Source organism: Caenorhabditis elegans, chromosome X, assembly GCF_000002985.6.
Source record: "Caenorhabditis elegans chromosome X".
NCBI classification, from domain to species: Eukaryota; Metazoa; Nematoda; class Chromadorea; order Rhabditida; family Rhabditidae; genus Caenorhabditis; species Caenorhabditis elegans.
Genome location: NC_003284.9, coordinates 5,021,035 through 5,040,717, shown reverse-complemented (window position 1 = coordinate 5,040,717; position 19,683 = coordinate 5,021,035). Strand labels below are relative to the sequence as shown.

The window sequence follows — 19,683 nt, the reverse complement described above, 5'->3', positions numbered from 1 at the left end:
TCTTGGTTGATGCTTTGGCCCGCTGTGAGTCATAAACGTGGTCCGTAACCGCCCACTGCTTTGACCACTTTTTCAGAAGTGTTTATAAACTTTTATAACTATGAGTAATCCCCGGTTAATCTAGTTCCAAGAGGTTTTCAAAGCATTGAGTATTGTGTACTCTCCCGATTTCATTCCTCCATTTTCCATTTTCTGAGGAACACCTTTAATCGGAGAGACCGCCGTTTTACTCTCAAGTTGTGTTTCGTCAAAGGTCTTATTTGCGGAAAAGTTAATGTCTCCAAATACAATAGAAATTGAAAGGAAACCCAGTAGGTAGGGTTTTCCAACAGCCGTCACTATGTCCCGCATTTTGCAAAATGCCCAATTTCTTTACAAGCGCGAACTGTATTAATAGTGTTGCGAGTAAATAGTGTGGTTGGGAGGTTAATGTGGGTCACTTCCTCTTCTTCATGCACTCCTCCGCCCTCCTTTATTTTCGGGAGGGGCACCTTTACGTCTTCACCGCCGACTGTGTGCACTTTTGTGGACCGCAAACATTTACCGGAAATGTGGTCGTGACAAGTTTGGATCATAGTATTTTTACATTTTCATAGATTTTCATTGTTTCTTGCTCCAGACTATTTGTTCGACAAATTAAAAAAATTTAACGAGGAGTATCGGCTCTAGCTTTTTCGCTTTTATAGTACAAATTTCAAATTTTAAATAAAGAAATTTCGTAATGAGATTTGTTCAAACTTTCTTAAACATTTTTTAAGCGGTTCAAAATTTTTTAGGAAATTTAACTAAACTCTCAAATTTTGGCAAATTTTTCCAGTCGCAGGCGGTTGGAAATCAGGTTTTATTTAATAACCAAATCAGCCATTTCAATGTTTTGTTGCAAAATATAACATTGTGAAAAGTTTAGAAAAATGTTCTAATCGTCTCATAAAGTTATTGTGATTAAGTTTCAATGATTTAAAGCGAAATTTGAAGAATGGTGAAAGTTGTGTGGTATAATTTTCCTTATGAGCCTTCTGAATACCCATCACCTATATTAATTGTTTTAAAAAACTCCCACGACATTGTTGAATGTAATTTGATAGGGTCCCAACACGTCTCTTTTTCTTCCCACTTTCTACGATAACTGAAAAGTCATGTACCCATTTGTTTAATACCTGATACTCTTGACCTTCTCCCTACTGGTAGCTCTTGATCTCTATCCTGTCTTGTTACTCTCAAGTGGTGGTGTCAACGATCCTTTAAAGCTTCATTAATTAATTGAGTATAAAGTCACGTGAAAATGTGAAAAACCTAATTTCCCCTCTCGGTTTCCTGTTAGTTTTTGTCCTCCTACAACTACTCCACGAGCACGCAGCTTCCCGATTGGTTCAACGAGAGCCAACGTAAGATTGTGGTGTTTGTCAACTTGAACTACACTGAATTTCTTGCATCATCATCATCCCAATACAGTTCTTACGAACGTCTGTCTAAACGCAATTTCAGCCAATTTTCAGCCAATCACCAGTGCTCCCCCCTCGCTTGCATTGCATTGTCCATTGTTTTGTCAGTGACCATTCACAACAAAAGTTGTAATGTGTTCGTCTCCGCGTGTCGGTGTCATTTCCTATCATCATTTCTCTAATTTCAATCCCAGAAAAGAGGTCCGATTGTCAGATAGTGTCAATCACTGGTAACTTGTCGGTACTTTGTCTTCTGCCTTCAGCTCGCCGTGTCGCATTGTTTATGCGCATTCAGGCCAACTGACTCCAGGCTGGCAACAAGTTTTGAATATCCGCCGGAATCTCCAAAGCCCAGGTCGCCAGATGTGCTACATTCTCGGGTGTGGTGGTTTGGTTTTACGATGTCGCACAGTGTGCAATGCGTCAAATCTCCCAGTCACTTTGATGCGAATAATTGCTGCGTTCACGCTCTCTGTATTTTGAATTTTTTGCAAATCAAGCTACAAAGTGGATTTTTTTTTCAATCATCGAATCCAAATGAAGTTCACATTTTCATAAAATAAGCTGATCAGTTAATGAAATTGGCAGCTAATAATTGAATTTAAATCTTCCTTCTACATTTGGTAAATGCATTATTTCCTCTATTAGTATTACACCCATTCTTTCAACTTGAAATTTGATTTCAAAAATATCAATTACTAAATGTATTTATATATAGCGCTCATTCCGTGTGTTCATAGTTTGTAGACTATGTAGTTTTTGAAAGAAATTAGTTGACGTTGTGATTAGTGAATTATTAGGGTGAGGATCGGGGTGCGGTAGTGTGTAGTACTGTGTAGTACTGATACTGTAGTGTACTGTAGAATTACTGTAGTTCTGCATGATAGATGTACTGTAGTAGTACGATAAAATACAGCGAAAGTACTCTGTAGGGACACTAGTTTGTTGAAAAAATTTCAGCTGATTCGGCTGTCGCTGGTCAATTAATAGCTAATCACAAAACTATATAAAAATGATTGAAAAATATTGTTTTAGTTGATAATTCAAATATGAGCATCTAAAGTTGAGCAACACTAATAGAAACAATTCGGTTGAGATAATAAAAGTATGAGAAATTTCTTTCAACACTTTTTTTTGAAAGATTTTTGATCTTGTCCATCAAGTTCATTATTTCGCAATTTTGTTCTATCATTGCTAAAAAGTAACCTCTGTTCGCCGCCCACCCAGATTTATCAGCTCAACACTAGACAGCGGGTGCAAGTTGTTTTTGTCAACGGCCCCCGGGATCATTGTCACCCTCCCACTGTTTTCGTCATTTCTCAACATAAAACGTAGTTTTACGGTCTCCTTTCAGTGTGTTCTGAACAGTTTTCATGTTTAAATCGTTTCTGCAAATAATGCTTTACGTCATAATATGTAGAATACATTAATTCTCAAGCACTTTCGTTTCATTTTTTATCAGTGAGTTTTCAAATTAAAAATTAATTTCTAAATTCTTTCAGCTCCTTGGTTAGGTAATTTCCAACTTCTTCTGTCGAACGCCGATTATAGAAAAGCGATCGAAATCATGAAATTGTTTATTATCCTGTTGATTCTTGCGAAAGTCGCGTACACTGTAAGTTTACGTTTTTTTCTTTTTACAGCAGAAATATTTGATGTTTTGTGATCAGAGAACCATCTCTAACATAATTACACGTTCCGATACAATAATTCCCTTATCAGTTGTATCAACTAGGCAAATTGAAAATGCAAAACTCAAAAGGTCTAAATACTCTAAACAAAATTTCAACTTTCAGAAATTCCATTGCCAAAGTGGGCTAAGACGAGTGACTGAGGTAAGTCTTTCAAAGGTCCATAATGAATAAATTCGTAGTTACCACAACAGCGGCAATTGCTCCTTTCTATTGTACTTTGTGTACTGCCCACTCACTTCCGCTCACAGATTAGATAATTGTGTAGTACTATAAATGTTTTTGGTGTAGTGAACGAATCGCTATGTAATTATTATCCGAAAAGGCATGTATACACACCATTTTATTGAACAAGTACCAGTCAATTTCTCGGTTCACTGAACTTGACCTCATCAAGCCAAACTATGAAATTAAGTGAATAAGTACAACGGATCTGGAAAATATATACCCAGTTTAGGGACAGAGGTTGAAATACATTTTCAGATTGGATTGATCGAGAAATGCCTGACAAAAGCAGAATGTTCCGGAATGCCACAGTGTTCGGATACTGTTCTTGTAAGTTCCCGGTTATCTAGCATCAGTTTTCAATTTTGATTTTCAGGGCGGATGTTGCTGCTTGGAAAATAAGAACTGTCTTCTCACTCGTGCACGCAGGCATTTAAAAAGGTATACATATACTTCAGATTTTGCAAAATCAAAAACAACATCTCTATTTTCAGCACAACCCCAGCTACAGATGATGACGATTCTGAAGAGGAAACCACAACAGTGAAATCTCACAAGAAAAAGTCCACAAAAACTACCGATGCTCCAAAAACCACAGAGGAACCAGCTAGCACCAAGAAATCCGAGAAGAAAAAGACTGAATCGAAAAAGGCTGTCAAAACGACCACAACAGCCGCTCCTGCTGAAAGTGCCGAGACTGAAACCCCATCGTCTGAAGAAAATAAGACGACGGAAGAAGAGTCTGGAAATGTATCTGCCGAGGAGGTCACTACTACATCTTCTACAGAAGTCTCGGTTGAAGAGGAGCAAACAGTGAAGTCTACGGAAGCATCTACCGAAGAAGAGAAGTCTACTGAAGCATCGGAGGAGGCTACTACCACTAGTTCGGAAACATCTGAGACCACCGAGGAAAGTGAGGAAGAAGAGACCACCACAAAGCCTGCAAAGACCCACAAGTCTTCAAAGACCACTACCACCACGACTGAAGCATCAACAAAGAAGGACTCTAAGAAGTCTCACAAAAAGACTAAGGAGGAAAAGGTTACCACAACCCCAGAACCATCAACGGAAGAATCATCGGAATCACCAGAGACTAGCGAGGAGCCACAGTCATCGGAATCCACACCAACGTCTGAAGAATCCACAGAACAATCTACAGAGAAGCCGAAGAAGGAGGACAAGAAGGACAAAAAAGACAAAAAGGACAAGAAACAAAAGAAGGAAGACAGCGAAGAAGATGACGATGATAAGAAGAGCAAATCCTCGTCTTCGTCCGATTCAAAGACCGACGAAAAATCGACTTCAGAATCTGATTCTTCATCGGAAGCTTCATCTGAGAAGACTGTCGAGGGCACTAAGAAGACATTGTTCTCCGGACCACCAGACTCTGATGAGGATGATGATGATGAAGGAGCAGGAGCTGATGAAGCATTCTTCTCTGAGAAACAAGCTACCGAGGCACCAGCCGAGCTCTCCAGAACTACTACTATGGCTGTGAAGAGCAAGGTTTGTAATGATAAAAAATATGAAAAAAAGAAGTTATTTCCAGAAAATGAAGAAGTCTGAGAGTGGATTCAATTTCATCCCGTTGGTCATTGCTGGTTTCGTTTTCTCTGGATTGGTTGGAGCCGGAGTTTACATGTTTAACAAAAAGTAATTAAATTTACCGATTAACATATCTAAAACAAATTTTAATTACAGGAAGGAGGAAAGAGAAAACTTGTCGACGGTTGATGAGAAAGAGCTGACCACGATTGCTCCTCTTCTTGAGGATCAGAAGGAGTCCGCCGAAGTCGACAGTGCTCCAGCTGCAGGGGGAAGAAAAGATGAGGATGACGAGTAGATTTCTAAGACCGCCGAATAACAACATTACATCGTATTCATCTTTTCTTTTTCAATTATGGTCTCGTTTTCTCACTCCCATCACATTTTCAGTTTTTGTCTTTTTATGAATTTTGAATTTTAAATTTTAAAGTTTAAATTTTGGATTATAATTTTCAGTTAAACTCTTTATTCTAATAATTGCAGTTATTATTCATTTTCATCCATCTTCTTCTCCTCCTCCTTTTTTACTTGTAAAACTGTTCACCCACACTCTTCACTGTCATTTTCCACTCCTCCTTCGCTTTGTCTCTTATAGGTATACAATTTTCCGACGAATTGCAGTTGTGACTTCGCGGGAATCTTTTTTTGTGTCGTTCTTACACGTTTTTAGTTTCTCTCCATGATTCATAAATTCGAGATTTTTTTCGTACCATGATGATAATAATTAATCTGATGCTGTACTATATTTGGTCTTTTTCTGATTTTCAATAAATTAAATCTTCAACAAAGATCACTAGATCCTTTCTCTTTCATAAATTCTTCGATGAGGACAAACAAATAAAAAATAAAATTTTCGAAAATGAAGATATCCGGAATTCCGCAGATTCAGCTATGTCAAACTTGCTCAACCTACTTTGAAAATAATTTAGGATTCACGTCAATTATTTACCAACTGAACCGAACAGCATAAATCAATACTGCCACAAATGTTGAATTTTTGTAAGTCAACATTTTGGTAAATTGGCAAATTCTCCAAAATTCCACTTGTAGGGCATTAAAAAATTGTGGAAATTTATTTAAAAAATTACAAATTGTGGCAAATCGTGATAGAAGAAAACTGAGTTTTTACTATTTTTTGGATTTAAATTTTAAAAAAATTAAAAAAAGGTTTTGATTCCTAGGAGCGGTTTCAAACTATTTTCCTCACTGACGATACTTTGCGTTTTCAGCGATTGCCAACTTTGAAATATTGCTACATTGCGAAAACTTTCCTGAATTAAGGAGACGTATAAAAGCTCTCAAATCTGAAAAACCAAATTTGAAACGCCAAATAGTTTTGAAATATTTGGAATAAAAGCAAATTACCAAGCATAAGTTCCGCTTATATCTACAACATTTTGATAATAATTATGTAGCAGAAGTATCACTTTCCTTTTATTGAATCTCAAAAGCTACGAATTTTGATATTCCTGTTTTGTTCCTTACGACACATTTTTGAACAAGTGCCAAACAACATCACTGTCCGTAAAATTCGACATTTCGTGTGACAAACAGGCTCTCAAAACCCTTCTCGTTCACTTCATTTCCTTTGGCAATTTGTCGTTTCCTCCTTCGTTTTGCAAATCCTCTAATGAGCCGTCTCGGCGTCGCATTACTCCGTCAGGAACAAGTGCCGCCCGCCGCGCACCGAATTATAATCCGTCGTGGGGTCAGTGAGAAGAGGGGGGAGCGATACACAACAAATGAAAAGACAAACAATTTTTGTTTTGATAAACTTGCCAAATGAGACTATTGTTGTACAAGCTCTTGTTTTCCAGCTGAATATTCCTACTAAACAAGTTCTGATTTTCAGATTACATGTCCGAAGAAGAGGAATCACGCGTGTTAATAAACTGATCCCCTCCTCACATCTTCATTTTTTATATTTTCTTCGCATCATAACAAAACCAGACCAACCGCTATATTCGCGCACGCCATCCATTTATTGTATTCGCACCCACATTTACAAATCGGTGTCTCTCTCTCACTCATACAAATGCATTATTGCTAGGGGTGTTTGTTTATTTCTATATTCTACTCCCCCCCCCCCCCCCCAATTTTTCAATCCACAAGTTTCGGTAGAAACGATTGCCATATTCAACTTAATTCAACACCACGGATCCACTTCTACAACAAATTGGTCTACAAAAGCTTTCAATACAGTTTATGAATGCATTTGATCCTGCTCATTTCGTCGACATGGAGTTCAAGGTGAGTTTTTTTCAATTTTTCAATTGAATTTTACAGTAAAAAACTACTAGAAAACAACTCCCGAACAAGTAGTACTCAAGGTCACGAGCCAATTTTGTTCCTCGAAAATTGTTATGTTCTTCGACCGATTTCTTTGGATTCACTGAACCATAGCGTACACATCAAACGGTTTAGTTGTAAATAAGTGTGTTTGTAGCAGCTTGTCATATTTGCAGTTTCTTTTGTAAATCCATGGAAATGCGAGTGAGTTGAATCAATTTTTAAATTGCAAAATAAAATAATTCATTTAAATTCAGAATAGGTGTAGTAAAAATTTCGACAATTCATTAGCAGTTAACAATGTCAGCCAGTTTTTGACAACTTATTGTAGTAGTTTTGATGGTGTACCGAACACTTTTCTGAAAATTAGATAATGAATCATAATAGTCAAACATGACCCGATATAATATATAAACTCACTAAACATTTTTAGATTTTCTTTAAAACTTTAGTAAAACTGTTATAATCTGCGAATTCCCACAAGACATCAACTTTTTTTAAATTGCAAGCATTTCTGCATGTTCTAAGACCGAAAATGTTCCCATTTCGGAAATAATTTTTTTGAACGAGTTCCACAATTGTGACAGGAAAAAACTGCGTCGCTTAATAAGAAAATCAAAAAAGCTGTGATTTCTTTTTCAACCTGTGAAATGCCAGTCTAAATGTATTTTAAATCAAAAATCTGAAATTTTGATTGTTTCTTTGTAGAGATATTTAAGGTAACTAGCGCCAGTGGGAAAACTGTTTTAAAACAAAACAAGCTATGGCATCACAATGACCAAATATGATAGTAAAAATGCAAACAACTTTTCAAAATTCATATGGTTTTTTTTTTGAAAATTTCAAAAAACTCAGTTTTTACCACTTTTTTGGAAGCCATCGATCACAAAACCTAAATAATTGTCATTTTTTAACTGCCAATAAAATTGTTTCAAAACAATCTTTAAATAGGTTTACTATGATATTTGGTCATTTTGGCACCTTAGGATTGATTTTTAATAACTTCCCCACTCATTGGCGTGACTCCACCTTTAAATTGCTTCTAACTATGTATAAATCCTCAAGAATTGCGACAACAAAAAAAAACCGAACATGTGCATACTCATTAAATGAGTCAACGTCGCATTTTTTTTAAATTTTTTGTTTGTCAGGCTTTTTTGTTGATTGTTTTTCATTTTTCCACGAGATGTATGTCCGTGTTGTGTTTCTGATTGAATTTATTCTGAGAAAAATTAGTTCACTTGATGAATTGCTTCAAAAAACTTTAAGAAAGCAGCTGAAATTGAATCTTCTCAATTTCTTCTACTTCTCCAACTATTCGCTCATGTTGTGAATGTTAGAGCATCAAACATAGGCGTGCCAGTTCATTCCAAATTCTATTTCAAGCATATCTAATTACATGTGATCCTGTCCCTTGTTTCTCTTTCAAATCGAGTTTGACCCTCTTTGCTCTTTCGCTTATTTCTAATATCTTTTATGGATGTTTCCCATTCCAATAATGAACTGACTAATGAGGTGAAAGGTCAGAGGGTTAATGTTGCCAACACAAACACAAATACAAATAGGATTACTTTCTTGGAAAATCGAAAAGCAGAGTGAATAGAGAAGTCTAATTTCCGTTTGCAATTGCTTCTACATTTTCCTCGTTTTTTTTTCTTTTTCTTTCTACTTTTTTCCCTCATGTAAGCAGTTTTTTGTTCTCTGTCCAACACAAATCAATAAGAGCCTGGTGCCAAGACAATAAAGACTTGGACATCTTCACATTTCTTGACGTCTTCTGAATAAGAGTTCACGAGTTTTCTTTGCCCTTTTTAGTCCTTTAGAATTGAAAAGATGAACATTTCGATTTCAAAGACGAAAAATGGAATGTTTGATTCATGAGCTTACGTCGCTTTGTTCGCATAAAATTTCCCCTGAAATACATTTTGTCGCTAAAACGGAAGTCTTCTAAAATTGAACACCACAGCTCACGGTTCTTTCTCATCACATGCTTGACATTTTAGTCGAGATTCGTGGGTAATTCGAAGAACTGAAATAGGATGAATTATTTGAAAAAAAAAAGCTAGAAAAGGAAAATAAGGCAAGAGGCCGTAGATTAAAAAACTAGAAAAAAAAACTCCATCTTTCTTCCTCCCCTGAGCATAAAGTGTCTTTGAATATTGGCAACATATAAGTCTCGTCCACAAAAAGCGACACAACTACTTTTGTTTGCTTTTTGTCGTGTTTCTTTTTGATGTTTTAGAAAAAAAACTAACTTTGGAGAAGAAGAAAATTTGAGAAAAAACAAATAACTATGTAGTGTAAACTCATGTACTCAGTTATTTGTACTAAATGGTTTTCTTTTGTACTCATGGAAATTATTGGAAAATAAAAATTATTTATTTCCACAAAAAATAAATAAATTTGCAACTGCTTGTAAGATTTTTTCCATACCTTTTGAGAACTTTTTTTTTAATGGAAAAAAAAACTTTAAGAATCAAAAATGATTTCTCCTTTGCTTAATTTGAGCTATTGAACATCAAAAATTGAATGACTAGTCAGAAAAAAAACCACTTACTGAATTTTCAGCAATTGGATGATCCGGAAAGTGCCGGAAATCCCGATTGATCGTTTTTCTATATTTGAAAATCCGGCTATTGTCATTTATCGAATTGCCAAAAAGATGTCTGATTCCCAGAGTGAAGCACAAAAATCTAGGCATTTTTTTTTAAGTTGGGAATGGAACAAACATATATAAGTGTATGTAAATTTTCCTGCCTGGCAAATCCATTAATTTCCATAAATTCATAAATAAATTATTTTTTCAACAAATATCCACAAACCAAATCCCTTTAAAAAATTATATATATATTTTTGGAATTTTTTCTTAATATTTCCGTGAACCACTAACAATTTTTATCTGTACCATCGCACTTTTTTTGTTTAGAAAAATTTACGATTCATTTTTATGAGGCACTCTTTTCACTTCCACTGATATTTGCATTGTTTCAGATGCCTGACTTTCTGTTTCAGTTTCTCTTTTCCTCAAAGTTTCTAGCAAGTTTCTGTGTGTGTGTGTGTGCAAGAAGTCATGCGGAAAACCACTTTAAGCTCATAATTTATTAATGGGAAAACGGGAAAAGAGACAAGGGCTCTAGTAACGAATATCATGAAAATGTTTCAGAAATTATAATTTATTTTTAATTCTTGAACTAAACAATTCAAGTAAGATTTTTTCTTAAACTTCAAAAACATGGTACATTTAAAAAAAAATTACTTTTTCCACTATTAGTATGTAAATGGAAACTGAATTTTAGATTCAATGCAAATCAAAAATCAATATTCTACATTTTCCGTTCGTTTTCCATGTATCCTATAGTACATAACTGTGATAGATGTGCCCGCCTCTTCGTGGCTCTTCGAAGTGGAAGTCTTCTGCCTCTCCCCTCTTCTTTACGCCGTCCTTTCTCGGCTTAGTCTTTCTGCGCAACAATTTAGTTTTGTTCGCTACATCTGGAAATTCTCCGTAAATAATCTATTTCTGATCACTAATATATCAAAAACATTCAAAATGATGCAGTCTCCGGTGGTGAGTTAACTAAATGCGTTGATGACGCTTGCCGGCCTAAGATTAAGATTTTGATTATCTAAAACTCCGATTATTTTAATCGGTCGTGTCTCCTGACCTACCTATATTATGTGATAGGAATTTCGGATTTTCTCAGTCCCGAACACGTTCTCAATATGGTAATGATTCGCTGCTTCACTCCAAATTTCTGTATTTCCGCTATGTTTGAATATTTTAAAGTAAGAGTTTATAAATGAAGTGTACGGCCAGTGGGGAAAAATTGAAAACTACTGATATAGTGTTAAAACTTTCAAAAAACTATGGAACAATTTGTTTCGAATTTGGATATAAAAAATAGGTGCAAAATGTGTTTTTACGGCTTTTTGACTTAAAATAATAATGTGCCACACAATTTTTATTACGATATTTAGTCATTTTTACATCAGCATAGAAATAAGGTTTAATTATTCCAAACAGGTTATACTCTCTTTTTAAATAAACTAAATGTACAATTTTCATATGTTTTAATTCAAATCAGGTGTGCCAGAAACATAAAATCATTGATTTTCAGCTCTTCGACATGGTTGACCATCCGGACGCCCAGGAGGAAATGATGAACTTCAACTTAATCAAAAACGGAAACGGTGAGTTCCAGAGTTCTCGAATTGCTTTGCCTCGGCCTCATCACCCGTCATATAATTCCCGAGCAAAAAGAAAAGTGAAAATGAGAAAAACAAAGTGTTAGGCCCCCATCCCATCCCATTATCTTTCCTCAATGATCTTCGCCTTTCCACTGGCAAAAAGAGAAGATAGCGTGTGGGCAACTCACCTTCCTTCGCTGTCTTCCTTAATCACCTCAATGTCCCGGGTCCGCATAACTCAGCAGAGTCTAATGCATCTTGTTTCTCCCCCAGTACTCACCACTCATGCGGTCCCTTTAAAACTGACAACTACTCAAACCATCATAACCGCTGGGAAGTTGATGGAGGTCACTGATAATCTAAATTCTGCTGATGTTGCAGAGGCGAGCTCCCTTCGCAATGAGCTTCTTGCTCTCATGGTGCTCTTGTGCCTTCTGATTCTTGGCGTTGTCATCTACTTTGTCTTCCGTTCAATGGTTTATATTAAAAAAGTAAGTTTTTGGTACTTATGACATATAGATGCACCATAACATTAGGCGACTTTATCCCTTCCTCTAAAAAAAGAAAAATTCAATTTAAGTTCATCCTCAACATACATATATGATTGAATTTGAGTGTGTTAACTTCCGCATACTTTTTTCCAACTTTCTCAAAACATCAGAGAACACTGCTTTTTTTGCAAAAAAGGAAAGAACCTTTTGAATGTGTAGCTTCTGAAGTCTTTGTGTAAAAAGAGCATGGAGCACGAAAAAAAAGATGAGCTCGTAAGTCACTTCTGACACCATCGACCACATCAGCACACGCAAAAAGGTCATTTATCATTCATTTTTTTCAGGAGAAAGCCCAAGAACGTTTGCCGATCAACAACTTTGCACCAATCAATCTTCCATGAGAACTTCCACAACAACTGTTCAAGTACAAATGTATCTATCCCGATTTCCTGTCCCAATGTATTTTCTCTTTTCCCGATTGTAGTATAAACTCTCTACAGGTTTTTTGACAGCACAATTCCATCACCATATCTGTCAACTTTTTGGCGGATCTCATCACTACCAGTTTTAAGGAAATCTTTACTTTTTTCCCACTTCTCTCTGTTTTCTCTTTTTTTTCTCCCACCAAAACACAAGTTTCTCCAAATTTGCTGCAAAATTCAATGAAGTAGCATGTTGATTTTGTTAATGTAATGTAGTTTTACAAAATCTTATTACAACATTATTATATTCACACAACTTGATATCTAATGTGATTTGTCATGATTAGCAAACTTCTGTCTCCATATCGCCATCGTCATTGGTACGGACCTAAAAAGGAAAAACAATTAGTTTAAGTGTCTACTCAAGAGTACTCAAGTGCATTCTTGGAAGAAAAAAAACTCACTCGAACTGTTTCCCCATTAATTTTATAGTCGCATTCAGACCAGCCTCCATTTGAAGGCGACGAGGATTCAGATTCAGATGAGGAAGTATCGAGTATGCTCTGAAAAACAAACGCGTTCTTAAAACTGTGATTACTATTTCTGTCTCACCGAAAGTGATGGGCTATCCTTCCTTTTCGGAGTAACACCTTTCCTTCTACATCCATTTTCGATGAGCACCGTTTCTCGATCAGAGTCGCGTGCGTAATCACCAGTTGACACGTCAACATTGTGCAGTTCACACTTCTTGGAATTTGAAATGTAAACAGAGCTCTGAAATTAAATGCGTGGGGATTTTTGAGCGAGCTACGAGGAAAATGATAATTACTCTGCAATCATCTTGCTCGAGACATTTTCGAAGGCAGTCGGTTATTGAGCTGGCGGCCTTTGTGGTTATACGGCGACGTTTTGAGAGAGTTTTTTGAACGTGGAGAATGAAAATTTCGTCGTTCTGGCAGACGAATGGGGATTCTGGAAAAAATAGTAACGTCAGTTAAACTATCGAATATACCTGTTTAAAAAATTTAAAACATTTCTGGTTTTTAATTATATTTTTTTTAAATTTTGTTACAAAAAAAACGTAAATGAACGATTAAAATTTCTGCAATTTCGCGGTTTTTTTATAAAATTTATAGGTTGAAATTTAAATTTTTTAAAATTCTTTGTTGCATTTTCAATTCTTTTTCGATTTTCAATTGAAGTATCGAGGAAGAAAAGCACGAAACCCCGATAATTTTAGCAGGAAAATCATAAATCATTTATTTTAATTTCAAGTAATTCAATAATAACTTTCTATAAGTTTTCTGTTGAAAAATTGGAAAAATCATTATAAAATTATTTAATTTTTTTTACAATTATATTTGAGCAATATGGTCCATTTAATACAGTTTAAAGAAAATCTGAACTAGTCTACTTTATCTTTAATGATTTCAACATTTGTTACCTGGCAAGCAAAATTTCTCTGCATAAATCACTTTCTCATTTTCCAAAAGTTTTCCGGAACCGTGTGGCTCTGCGAGAATTCCATATAGTTCACACTTTTTCTCCACAGGGAAATAATTTAAAGAGCGGCAGTTGATAGTCGACCCGTCGGGACCCTAAAACAACATACATTGCATGTACGAGAGAGGAAGACAAATTATAATGTTCTCACTTTGTTCTCACTGCAGTATTTGGCACAATCTCCCTGCTCCACTTCATTATACACTTGCACGTCTCCGCCGCTTATCGGCAAAACGATCTCGTTTCCGACAACCACGTAATATCCACTCGATGTCTTGCATTTCAATGGGCCGTTTTCTGAAGCATTTTTTCTCGTGTTTTGTTTTGTTGTGCTCTACTGGGAGATCTTTGTAAATCTGTTTTGGGAAAGAGGGAAGTAAGCGGAGAATTTCAATGAATTCAATATTAAGAATAGAATGAAAAAGAACTAGCATCATTGGGATCATCGGAAACGGAAACACTAACCGGTCTTATCCAACTCCTTTCCCTCTTCGGTATCTTTTTGCGACATCGGGACAAGAGATTCTTCTCCTCTCAACTTTGATCTCAAGACTTCATCCATATCCTCCATTCTCACCCTAAATATAGAAAGTTTTGGGTAAATGGATAAACATTTTCATAAACAAAACTTACATTGGAGAAGACATTGCCTTGGCTTTTTGCAAGAACTGATCGTTTCTGAAATTGCAGATGGATGGAGACAGAAACTGCATCTCAAAATCAATCGCACAAAGGCTTTCAGAGTTTTTAATGTTTTAAGCTGGAAGAATGATTGTACGAAGGAACTGTGAACACAGAAGGAACTGTGAACACGAATGTGCGGCTGGTTTTAAAAGCGTTAACACACAGTTGAGACTACTAGTAGGGTAAAAGCGAGTTATAAAAGTGGAAGTGCAAGTTACTTTTATTAAGGCGTTACGATTCTAAAAATGGGTTGTCATAATTACGCCGTACTCTGTAAAATGAGCCTTTAGCTAGAGTTTTTGAAACAAATTGTTTGCTTATCCAAATTTTGTAATTACTTTTACATCAGCGCGGAGAAAATATGCTATATTTTTTCAACAAATCTGTGGAAAAACCCACACAATAGGCTCACATTTGTCATTTTTGCCCCCAAAACAACTTACGTTGGACTAGGCAAATCCGAGATTTTGAAGTTTCTGTTCTTATCGACACTGCTCTTCAGACTGTTTTTCCCATTATTCAGTTTAACAAAATTTGGATTCATATGCTGACCACTCATTGGGCCTGCACATTCTCCCATGTCAGATGTTCTATAGAAAATGTCAGTTCCCATGATAGGATGAATCACAGCAGGAATCTGAAAATTGAGCTGGTAAGTTTACCCAAAATCTTAATAATTTAATCAAAATTTGAAAATTTCAGCGTGGTTTCAGAAGAAAAAAATTACCTTGTGTCCATCATTGTCGTAAAGTCTGCATAGCTGTTTGTCGAGTTCGTAGGTGAACGCTTTGCAAATGGAACCCTAAAAATGCACTTACTTGATGCCTTAAATGAAAAAAAAAGCAAACCCCTTCTGGACCGTTTCCTGCTGCCATGATGCAGTGTTGCGTACACATTGTTAAAGCAGTGCGACGATATTCGGCTATCGGCGCATAGTTTCCTATGGAGCGTCGGGAAACTCGCTTGAAGCATGCTCGAACTGAAAAATTTAATAATTGTTTATTTGAAAATCTTTGTAATGTCAAAATATGTGGCCATATAATTTTTGAGGTGTGTTCATTTAAAACTGAGCGCCTCATAGATTAGAAAGAATTATGGTCCTGTATCATAAGTGTATGGCTTATCAATTTACCAATCACGACAAAACTTCACAAAATGCTATATGTTATTATTATTACAATATTTGCAAGTTTTTTTTGAAGTAGCATCAGTTTGAAACCGTGGCGCCTCTAAAATCGTTTATATTTTATTTAAAAAACTGTTTTTGTTTCAATAAAATTGTCAAGAATATGATTTATTAATTTATTCATCATGGAAAAAAAGGATATGATAAGAAAAACATAACCGGTTATGATATTTAAACGTGTAGATGAATAAATTAATATAAACTCGGCCCGACAGAGCGCGAGTTTAAGTGAGAGGGAAAGAGATGAGAGAGAATATGAAGTTCTCTTTTGGAATTTTTTGTAAAACTAAAGTTTAAAAAATATAATATAATAGTTTTTAAAAACTTATTTTCAAAATCTCATAATCCCAATAAAATTTCACTTACAATCTTCACAATTAACCGCAAAAAGAAGAGCTAGAAAAAATATCAAACGACGCTCCATTCTGCAAGAATTGATTAATGCCTATCGCCGTAACCTAATCGAAATATGATGAAGCCCGCTAGGTAGCCCCAAATTGAGGTCAATAAAAGCTTGGAAACAATGAATCGCTAGGTGAGATTGAAGAACGGGTATTTAACACACTGCCTGATTTATCGGATGAGGTGAGAGGAGAGACAAAAGCTGCATGCCGGGAGAGATCAACGGGAATGCTTCGGCGGAAAGCGTCGAGTATATTTGTGTTGCTTTTGTGCGCACTGGATTCGAAACACACTTTGTTGATGATATGGAAAACATTAGAAAGTGATCATAATTCAATTTGTATTGTGTTAATTAGATTTAAGGTAGATGTTAAGATAACAATGAAGGTTTCAAAATTATTGATATTTATTTATTCGCTTATTATTTGGCATATTAATGTACATAGTAAATAAAAAAATGGTTCAGCATTCTTCAACTTGCATATTCTCTTCACAATCATCGCATTCTCGTTGACGAACTCGCATTTTTCTCCCTTTGACTCCATACTGACACAAACTCCATTCTTGCCAAGAAGACTCGCTTTCTTCAGAATCTGTAAAATATATTTCTTAGTATAACTCAATTTTGAAATTTCTAACCAACCTTCTTTGGACTTTGTCACGGATTTGTTAGTATTACTTGATACATGGCAACCATTCTCAATCACCATAGTCTTGCCACTTCCATCAAGAAGTAACGATTCATCTTCAGATGGTGACACGGAATGAAGAACGCACATTCCGTTTTTGTAGGTGACTGCCTGTAATCTTAGTTGTACACAATTTTTAAAATCTTACTTAAAACGGTTGGAACTGGTCCCTTGACATAAGAAGGTTAATGATGAACATTTATAAAAAGTTCTAAATGGCTTACATTTTCAGGTGAAATAAGACGTTTTGAGCGCTTGTTCTAATCTTCTTGGTTTGGAAAAATTTCCGAAAAAAAATTCCAAACATCTATATGCTTACCAATAGTGAAATAGTGTAACGGAGCAACATGAAACGCAAGACCGCGAGTTTGGCTGAACCTGCTTTGAAACAGCTAAATTTTTTGAAGTGGCATGCAATAACCCTCTTAAATGTATACCACCAACGTCAGGGAACCAGTTTGAAAACCTTCAGTTCCCACCTTGCATTCTCGATTTTCAATGCACTCTGATAAGCACGAAATTTTCGAGGCAAGTCCAGGAACTCGTGCGATAATATTCTTCATGAGTTTCTTGTAAAGATGTACCGGATACAATGTCTCTGCATCACAGTGATATTTTGCTGAAAAAATAAAATTGAAATACTGCTTATAAATAATGACAAACTTTTTATGCAAAACTTGTCCCCGAAATTATGCTCGTCATCAATAGCCAATGTTGCAGAATCACTTTCATTTCTGGTCTGTTCTCCGTACATTTCACAAATCTCATTTGTTGGCTCATAATTCAAAGAATAGCATGGTATATTTTGACCGATTGCATTCTGAAATAAAAATTCGTAAATTACTTCATTAATGTTATAAATCCTAACAATGTTTTGACTGCAATACATCAAGCAACTGCTTTGGTCAACTCCATTCAATCTCTGTGGCAACATTTTGGTTGATAACCGACTCCCATACACCAAAAAGTAGGACAAAGTTTCGTCACGTTGGCATTCTGCAATACATGCCTTTCAATGTTTTTTGTTGCCCCGGTGGCGGCAGATAAAACCCAGCGAGTACGCTCTCTTTCGGCCTGCTTAGTATAGTGGTTAGTACTCCACGTTGTGGCCGTGGCGACGCTGGTTCGATTCCAGCAGCAGGCAACTCCTTTTTGCAGTTCTTTAAAAAAAATGTTATTGTAGCTTACTGTAATTATGCGCTGAGTTTCTGAACGAGGTAATGATATCTGGATGTGTTCTTTTCTTTGGTGGTGATGTTGTAGTTAAATAGTCCATATCAAATTCGTCTTCCATCGCCTGGCGCTCTATTTCTTGTACAATTGAATTTTCAAAATGAACTGGAGCTTTTCGAACATTATCTCTTATGACTTGAGGGTTCGGGTCTTTTGGGAAATCAGAATTCTCGAACTGGAAATGCAATTACATTAATTTTCTCTAAACAAAAAACTCCAACCTTTGGTAAATTTGGAATAGTTTGAGCTTTTGGAAGCGTGCTTATTTGTGGAGTCTGCAGTTGCTGAATATTTTGCTTGTATCCACGAATCGGAGCGATTTTGTCTTGGCACTGTCCATCCCAACTGCTGCGAATGTAAAAGTCGTGATCCTCCAAATACACCACCTCAGCGCCTGAAAAATGGAAAATTAGTGTAACTTATGATATTTGTAGTAACAAACCGTTGTGAGTTCCATCGTGCCCATAAAGCTGGCAGGTACTGAACTTTCTATGGAAGACCACAGAAACACAACCATCCTGTAATTTTTGTTTGAATTAAATAAGTTTTTAGAAAGCAAATTTTACTCCTTTCTGAGCTGCTTGTGATATACAGTAGTTAAGGCATTCTCCGGCAGTGACGTGAAAGAGTTCAGCAATGGCGTCAGAGTTGGATACTGCGTGGCTCGGATGCACATTGAAACATTGCCCTTAAATTACTGGGTGAAGTAAACAGGAATACCAAAATTGACTAACGTATCAATTGCGTCTGTTTTTCAAACCCGTCTATTGACGGCTTATATCTTGGTTGTCTTACTATTAGGTCTCATTTAAAAAAAAAGTTCAACAACCGAAATATAGAAACATATTTTGCAAAAAAATCAACAATAACCGAGATACTATCTGCCTCATTAAAGCAGTGGGCACAGAGGCCGGGCTACATGGCAATTGCCGGCCAACCGGCCAAATGAGCCAGTGAATAATGTTCTTCCAATTCTTTTCTCTAAAATTTAGTGATAGAGTACAGAGAAAATATTAGTTTTGCCTGAAAACAATTTTAATTTAAGTTGGAACATTTGAAAAACTGCTCAAAAATTGTCTGAAAAACTCCGAAAAACTATCAAAAACTGCTTCTGGTAAATTCCAACTTTCAGAAAATTATTTTATTAGATATTCATTTGTTCCGACTGAGATGTAAAAAAAAAGTTTTTACATAAAGAAAGTATTTTTCAATATGCTATCATTTGATTTTAATGAAAAATATTGGGAGAACATGCCACACTGAGTATGTTTCTTATGAATTATAGTATTACGCTCTACAAATTGACCATCAAAGTTTTAAAGTTGAGAAGTAGAGTACAATACTAATTTTAAAAAATGATATTTGAAATTTGAACTTACATGTTGCATTAACAGTAGTCAGCAAGCAAGTCAGACATAGGAAAAACCAAAATCGCATTCCAACCTAATCAAATGTTTCACAGATACGATTCGACAAACTTTTCTTCCTTTCTCTTTTGCCCCCTAATTTCAACTGTTTCTCGCGCGACAGATATCTTGACCTCCATTCTCGCAAATCCATGGATGGTTGTTGTTGTCTTAATATTAATAATAACAATCGAATGTTTGGCATTTTAGAAATTCACTTTGATGATCAATTTCTTTTTACAGTGTTCATTTTCACTCGAAAACATGACAAGAGTGACATCAAAACG

The 19,683-nt window shown here is 35.8% G+C and overlaps 4 protein-coding genes and 3 non-coding genes across 7 annotated transcripts; 4 read left to right on the top strand and 3 right to left on the bottom strand.

Annotated features, from left to right (window-relative positions):
• Positions 1-203: 203 nt before the first annotated feature.
• ZC449.9 lies at positions 204-484 on the top strand. The gene has a single exon (NR_070975.1). It is a non-coding gene; the product is annotated as an Unclassified non-coding RNA ZC449.9 (non-coding RNA).
• A 2,460-nt stretch (positions 485-2,944) lies between these two features.
• ZC449.5 (Proteoglycan 4) lies at positions 2,945-5,688 on the top strand. The gene is made up of 7 exons (NM_076456.4): positions 2,945-3,057; positions 3,239-3,277; positions 3,617-3,688; positions 3,735-3,799; positions 3,853-4,864; positions 4,908-5,011; positions 5,060-5,688. Exons 1-7 carry the CDS (start codon positions 3,010-3,012, stop codon positions 5,199-5,201), a joined length of 1,482 nt encoding a protein of 493 aa, NP_508857.1. The 5' UTR covers positions 2,945-3,009; the 3' UTR covers positions 5,202-5,688.
• A 1,061-nt stretch (positions 5,689-6,749) lies between these two features.
• Positions 6,750-12,579, top strand: ZC449.4 (Ac108). The gene is made up of 4 exons (NM_001392772.1): positions 6,750-7,153; positions 11,311-11,383; positions 11,762-11,871; positions 12,216-12,579. Exons 2-4 carry the CDS (start codon positions 11,320-11,322, stop codon positions 12,270-12,272), a joined length of 231 nt encoding a protein of 76 aa, NP_001380001.1. The 5' UTR covers positions 6,750-7,153; positions 11,311-11,319; the 3' UTR covers positions 12,273-12,579.
• Positions 12,553-16,298, bottom strand: ZC449.1 (Apple domain-containing protein). Its single transcript, NM_076454.4, has 12 exons — positions 16,033-16,298; positions 15,329-15,459; positions 15,208-15,282; positions 14,924-15,117; positions 14,430-14,474; positions 14,262-14,374; positions 13,948-14,093; positions 13,738-13,891; positions 13,123-13,265; positions 12,906-13,067; positions 12,758-12,856; positions 12,553-12,681 (listed from the first exon to the last, which is right to left on the bottom strand). The coding sequence occupies exons 1-12, from the start codon at positions 16,088-16,090 to the stop codon at positions 12,637-12,639; spliced, it is 1,365 nt and encodes a 454-aa protein (NP_508855.1). The 5' UTR covers positions 16,091-16,298; the 3' UTR covers positions 12,553-12,636.
• A 161-nt stretch (positions 16,299-16,459) lies between these two features.
• Positions 16,460-19,503, bottom strand: ZC449.2 (Apple domain-containing protein). The gene is made up of 10 exons (NM_076453.7): positions 19,370-19,503; positions 18,557-18,678; positions 18,433-18,508; positions 18,212-18,384; positions 17,946-18,165; positions 17,626-17,753; positions 17,421-17,577; positions 17,237-17,376; positions 16,712-16,868; positions 16,460-16,661 (listed from the first exon to the last, which is right to left on the bottom strand). Exons 1-10 carry the CDS (start codon positions 19,425-19,427, stop codon positions 16,531-16,533), a joined length of 1,362 nt encoding a protein of 453 aa, NP_508854.2. The 5' UTR covers positions 19,428-19,503; the 3' UTR covers positions 16,460-16,530.
• Positions 17,795-17,942, bottom strand: ZC449.10. The gene has a single exon (NR_070974.1). It is a non-coding gene; the product is annotated as an Unclassified non-coding RNA ZC449.10 (non-coding RNA).
• Positions 17,830-17,901, top strand: ZC449.t1. The gene has a single exon. It is a non-coding gene; the product is annotated as a tRNA-His (tRNA).
• Positions 19,504-19,683: the final 180 nt, after the last annotated feature.

Bases quoted from the DNA above. Each gene is read 5' to 3' on its own strand.
- ZC449.5 (NM_076456.4), top strand. From the start codon at position 3,010: ATGAAATTGTTTATTATCCTGTTGATTCTTGCGAAAGTCGCGTACACT. The intron at 3,058-3,238 runs GTAAGTTTACGT...TTCAACTTTCAG, and splicing joins TTGCGAAAGTCGCGTACACT to AAATTCCATTGCCAAAGTGG. The intron at 5,012-5,059 runs GTAATTAAATTT...TTTTAATTACAG, and splicing joins GTTTACATGTTTAACAAAAA to GAAGGAGGAAAGAGAAAACT.
- ZC449.4 (NM_001392772.1), top strand. From the start codon at position 11,320: ATGGTTGACCATCCGGACGCCCAGGAGGAAATGATGAACTTCAACTTA. The intron at 11,384-11,761 runs GTGAGTTCCAGA...CTGATGTTGCAG, and splicing joins CTTAATCAAAAACGGAAACG to AGGCGAGCTCCCTTCGCAAT. The intron at 11,872-12,215 runs GTAAGTTTTTGG...CATTTTTTTCAG, and splicing joins CAATGGTTTATATTAAAAAA to GAGAAAGCCCAAGAACGTTT.
- ZC449.1 (NM_076454.4), bottom strand. From the start codon at position 16,090: ATGGAGCGTCGTTTGATATTTTTTCTAGCTCTTCTTTTTGCGGTTAAT. The intron at 13,892-13,947 runs GTGAGAACATTA...ATGTTGTTTTAG, and splicing joins AATACTGCAGTGAGAACAAA to GGTCCCGACGGGTCGACTAT. The intron at 12,857-12,905 runs GTGAGACAGAAA...TTTGTTTTTCAG, and splicing joins AGGATAGCCCATCACTTTCG to AGCATACTCGATACTTCCTC.
- ZC449.2 (NM_076453.7), bottom strand. From the start codon at position 19,427: ATGCGATTTTGGTTTTTCCTATGTCTGACTTGCTTGCTGACTACTGTT. The intron at 17,578-17,625 runs GTTAGGATTTAT...TTTTTATTTCAG, and splicing joins TGTATTGCAGTCAAAACATT to AATGCAATCGGTCAAAATAT. The intron at 16,662-16,711 runs GTTGGTTAGAAA...TATATTTTACAG, and splicing joins CGTGACAAAGTCCAAAGAAG to ATTCTGAAGAAAGCGAGTCT.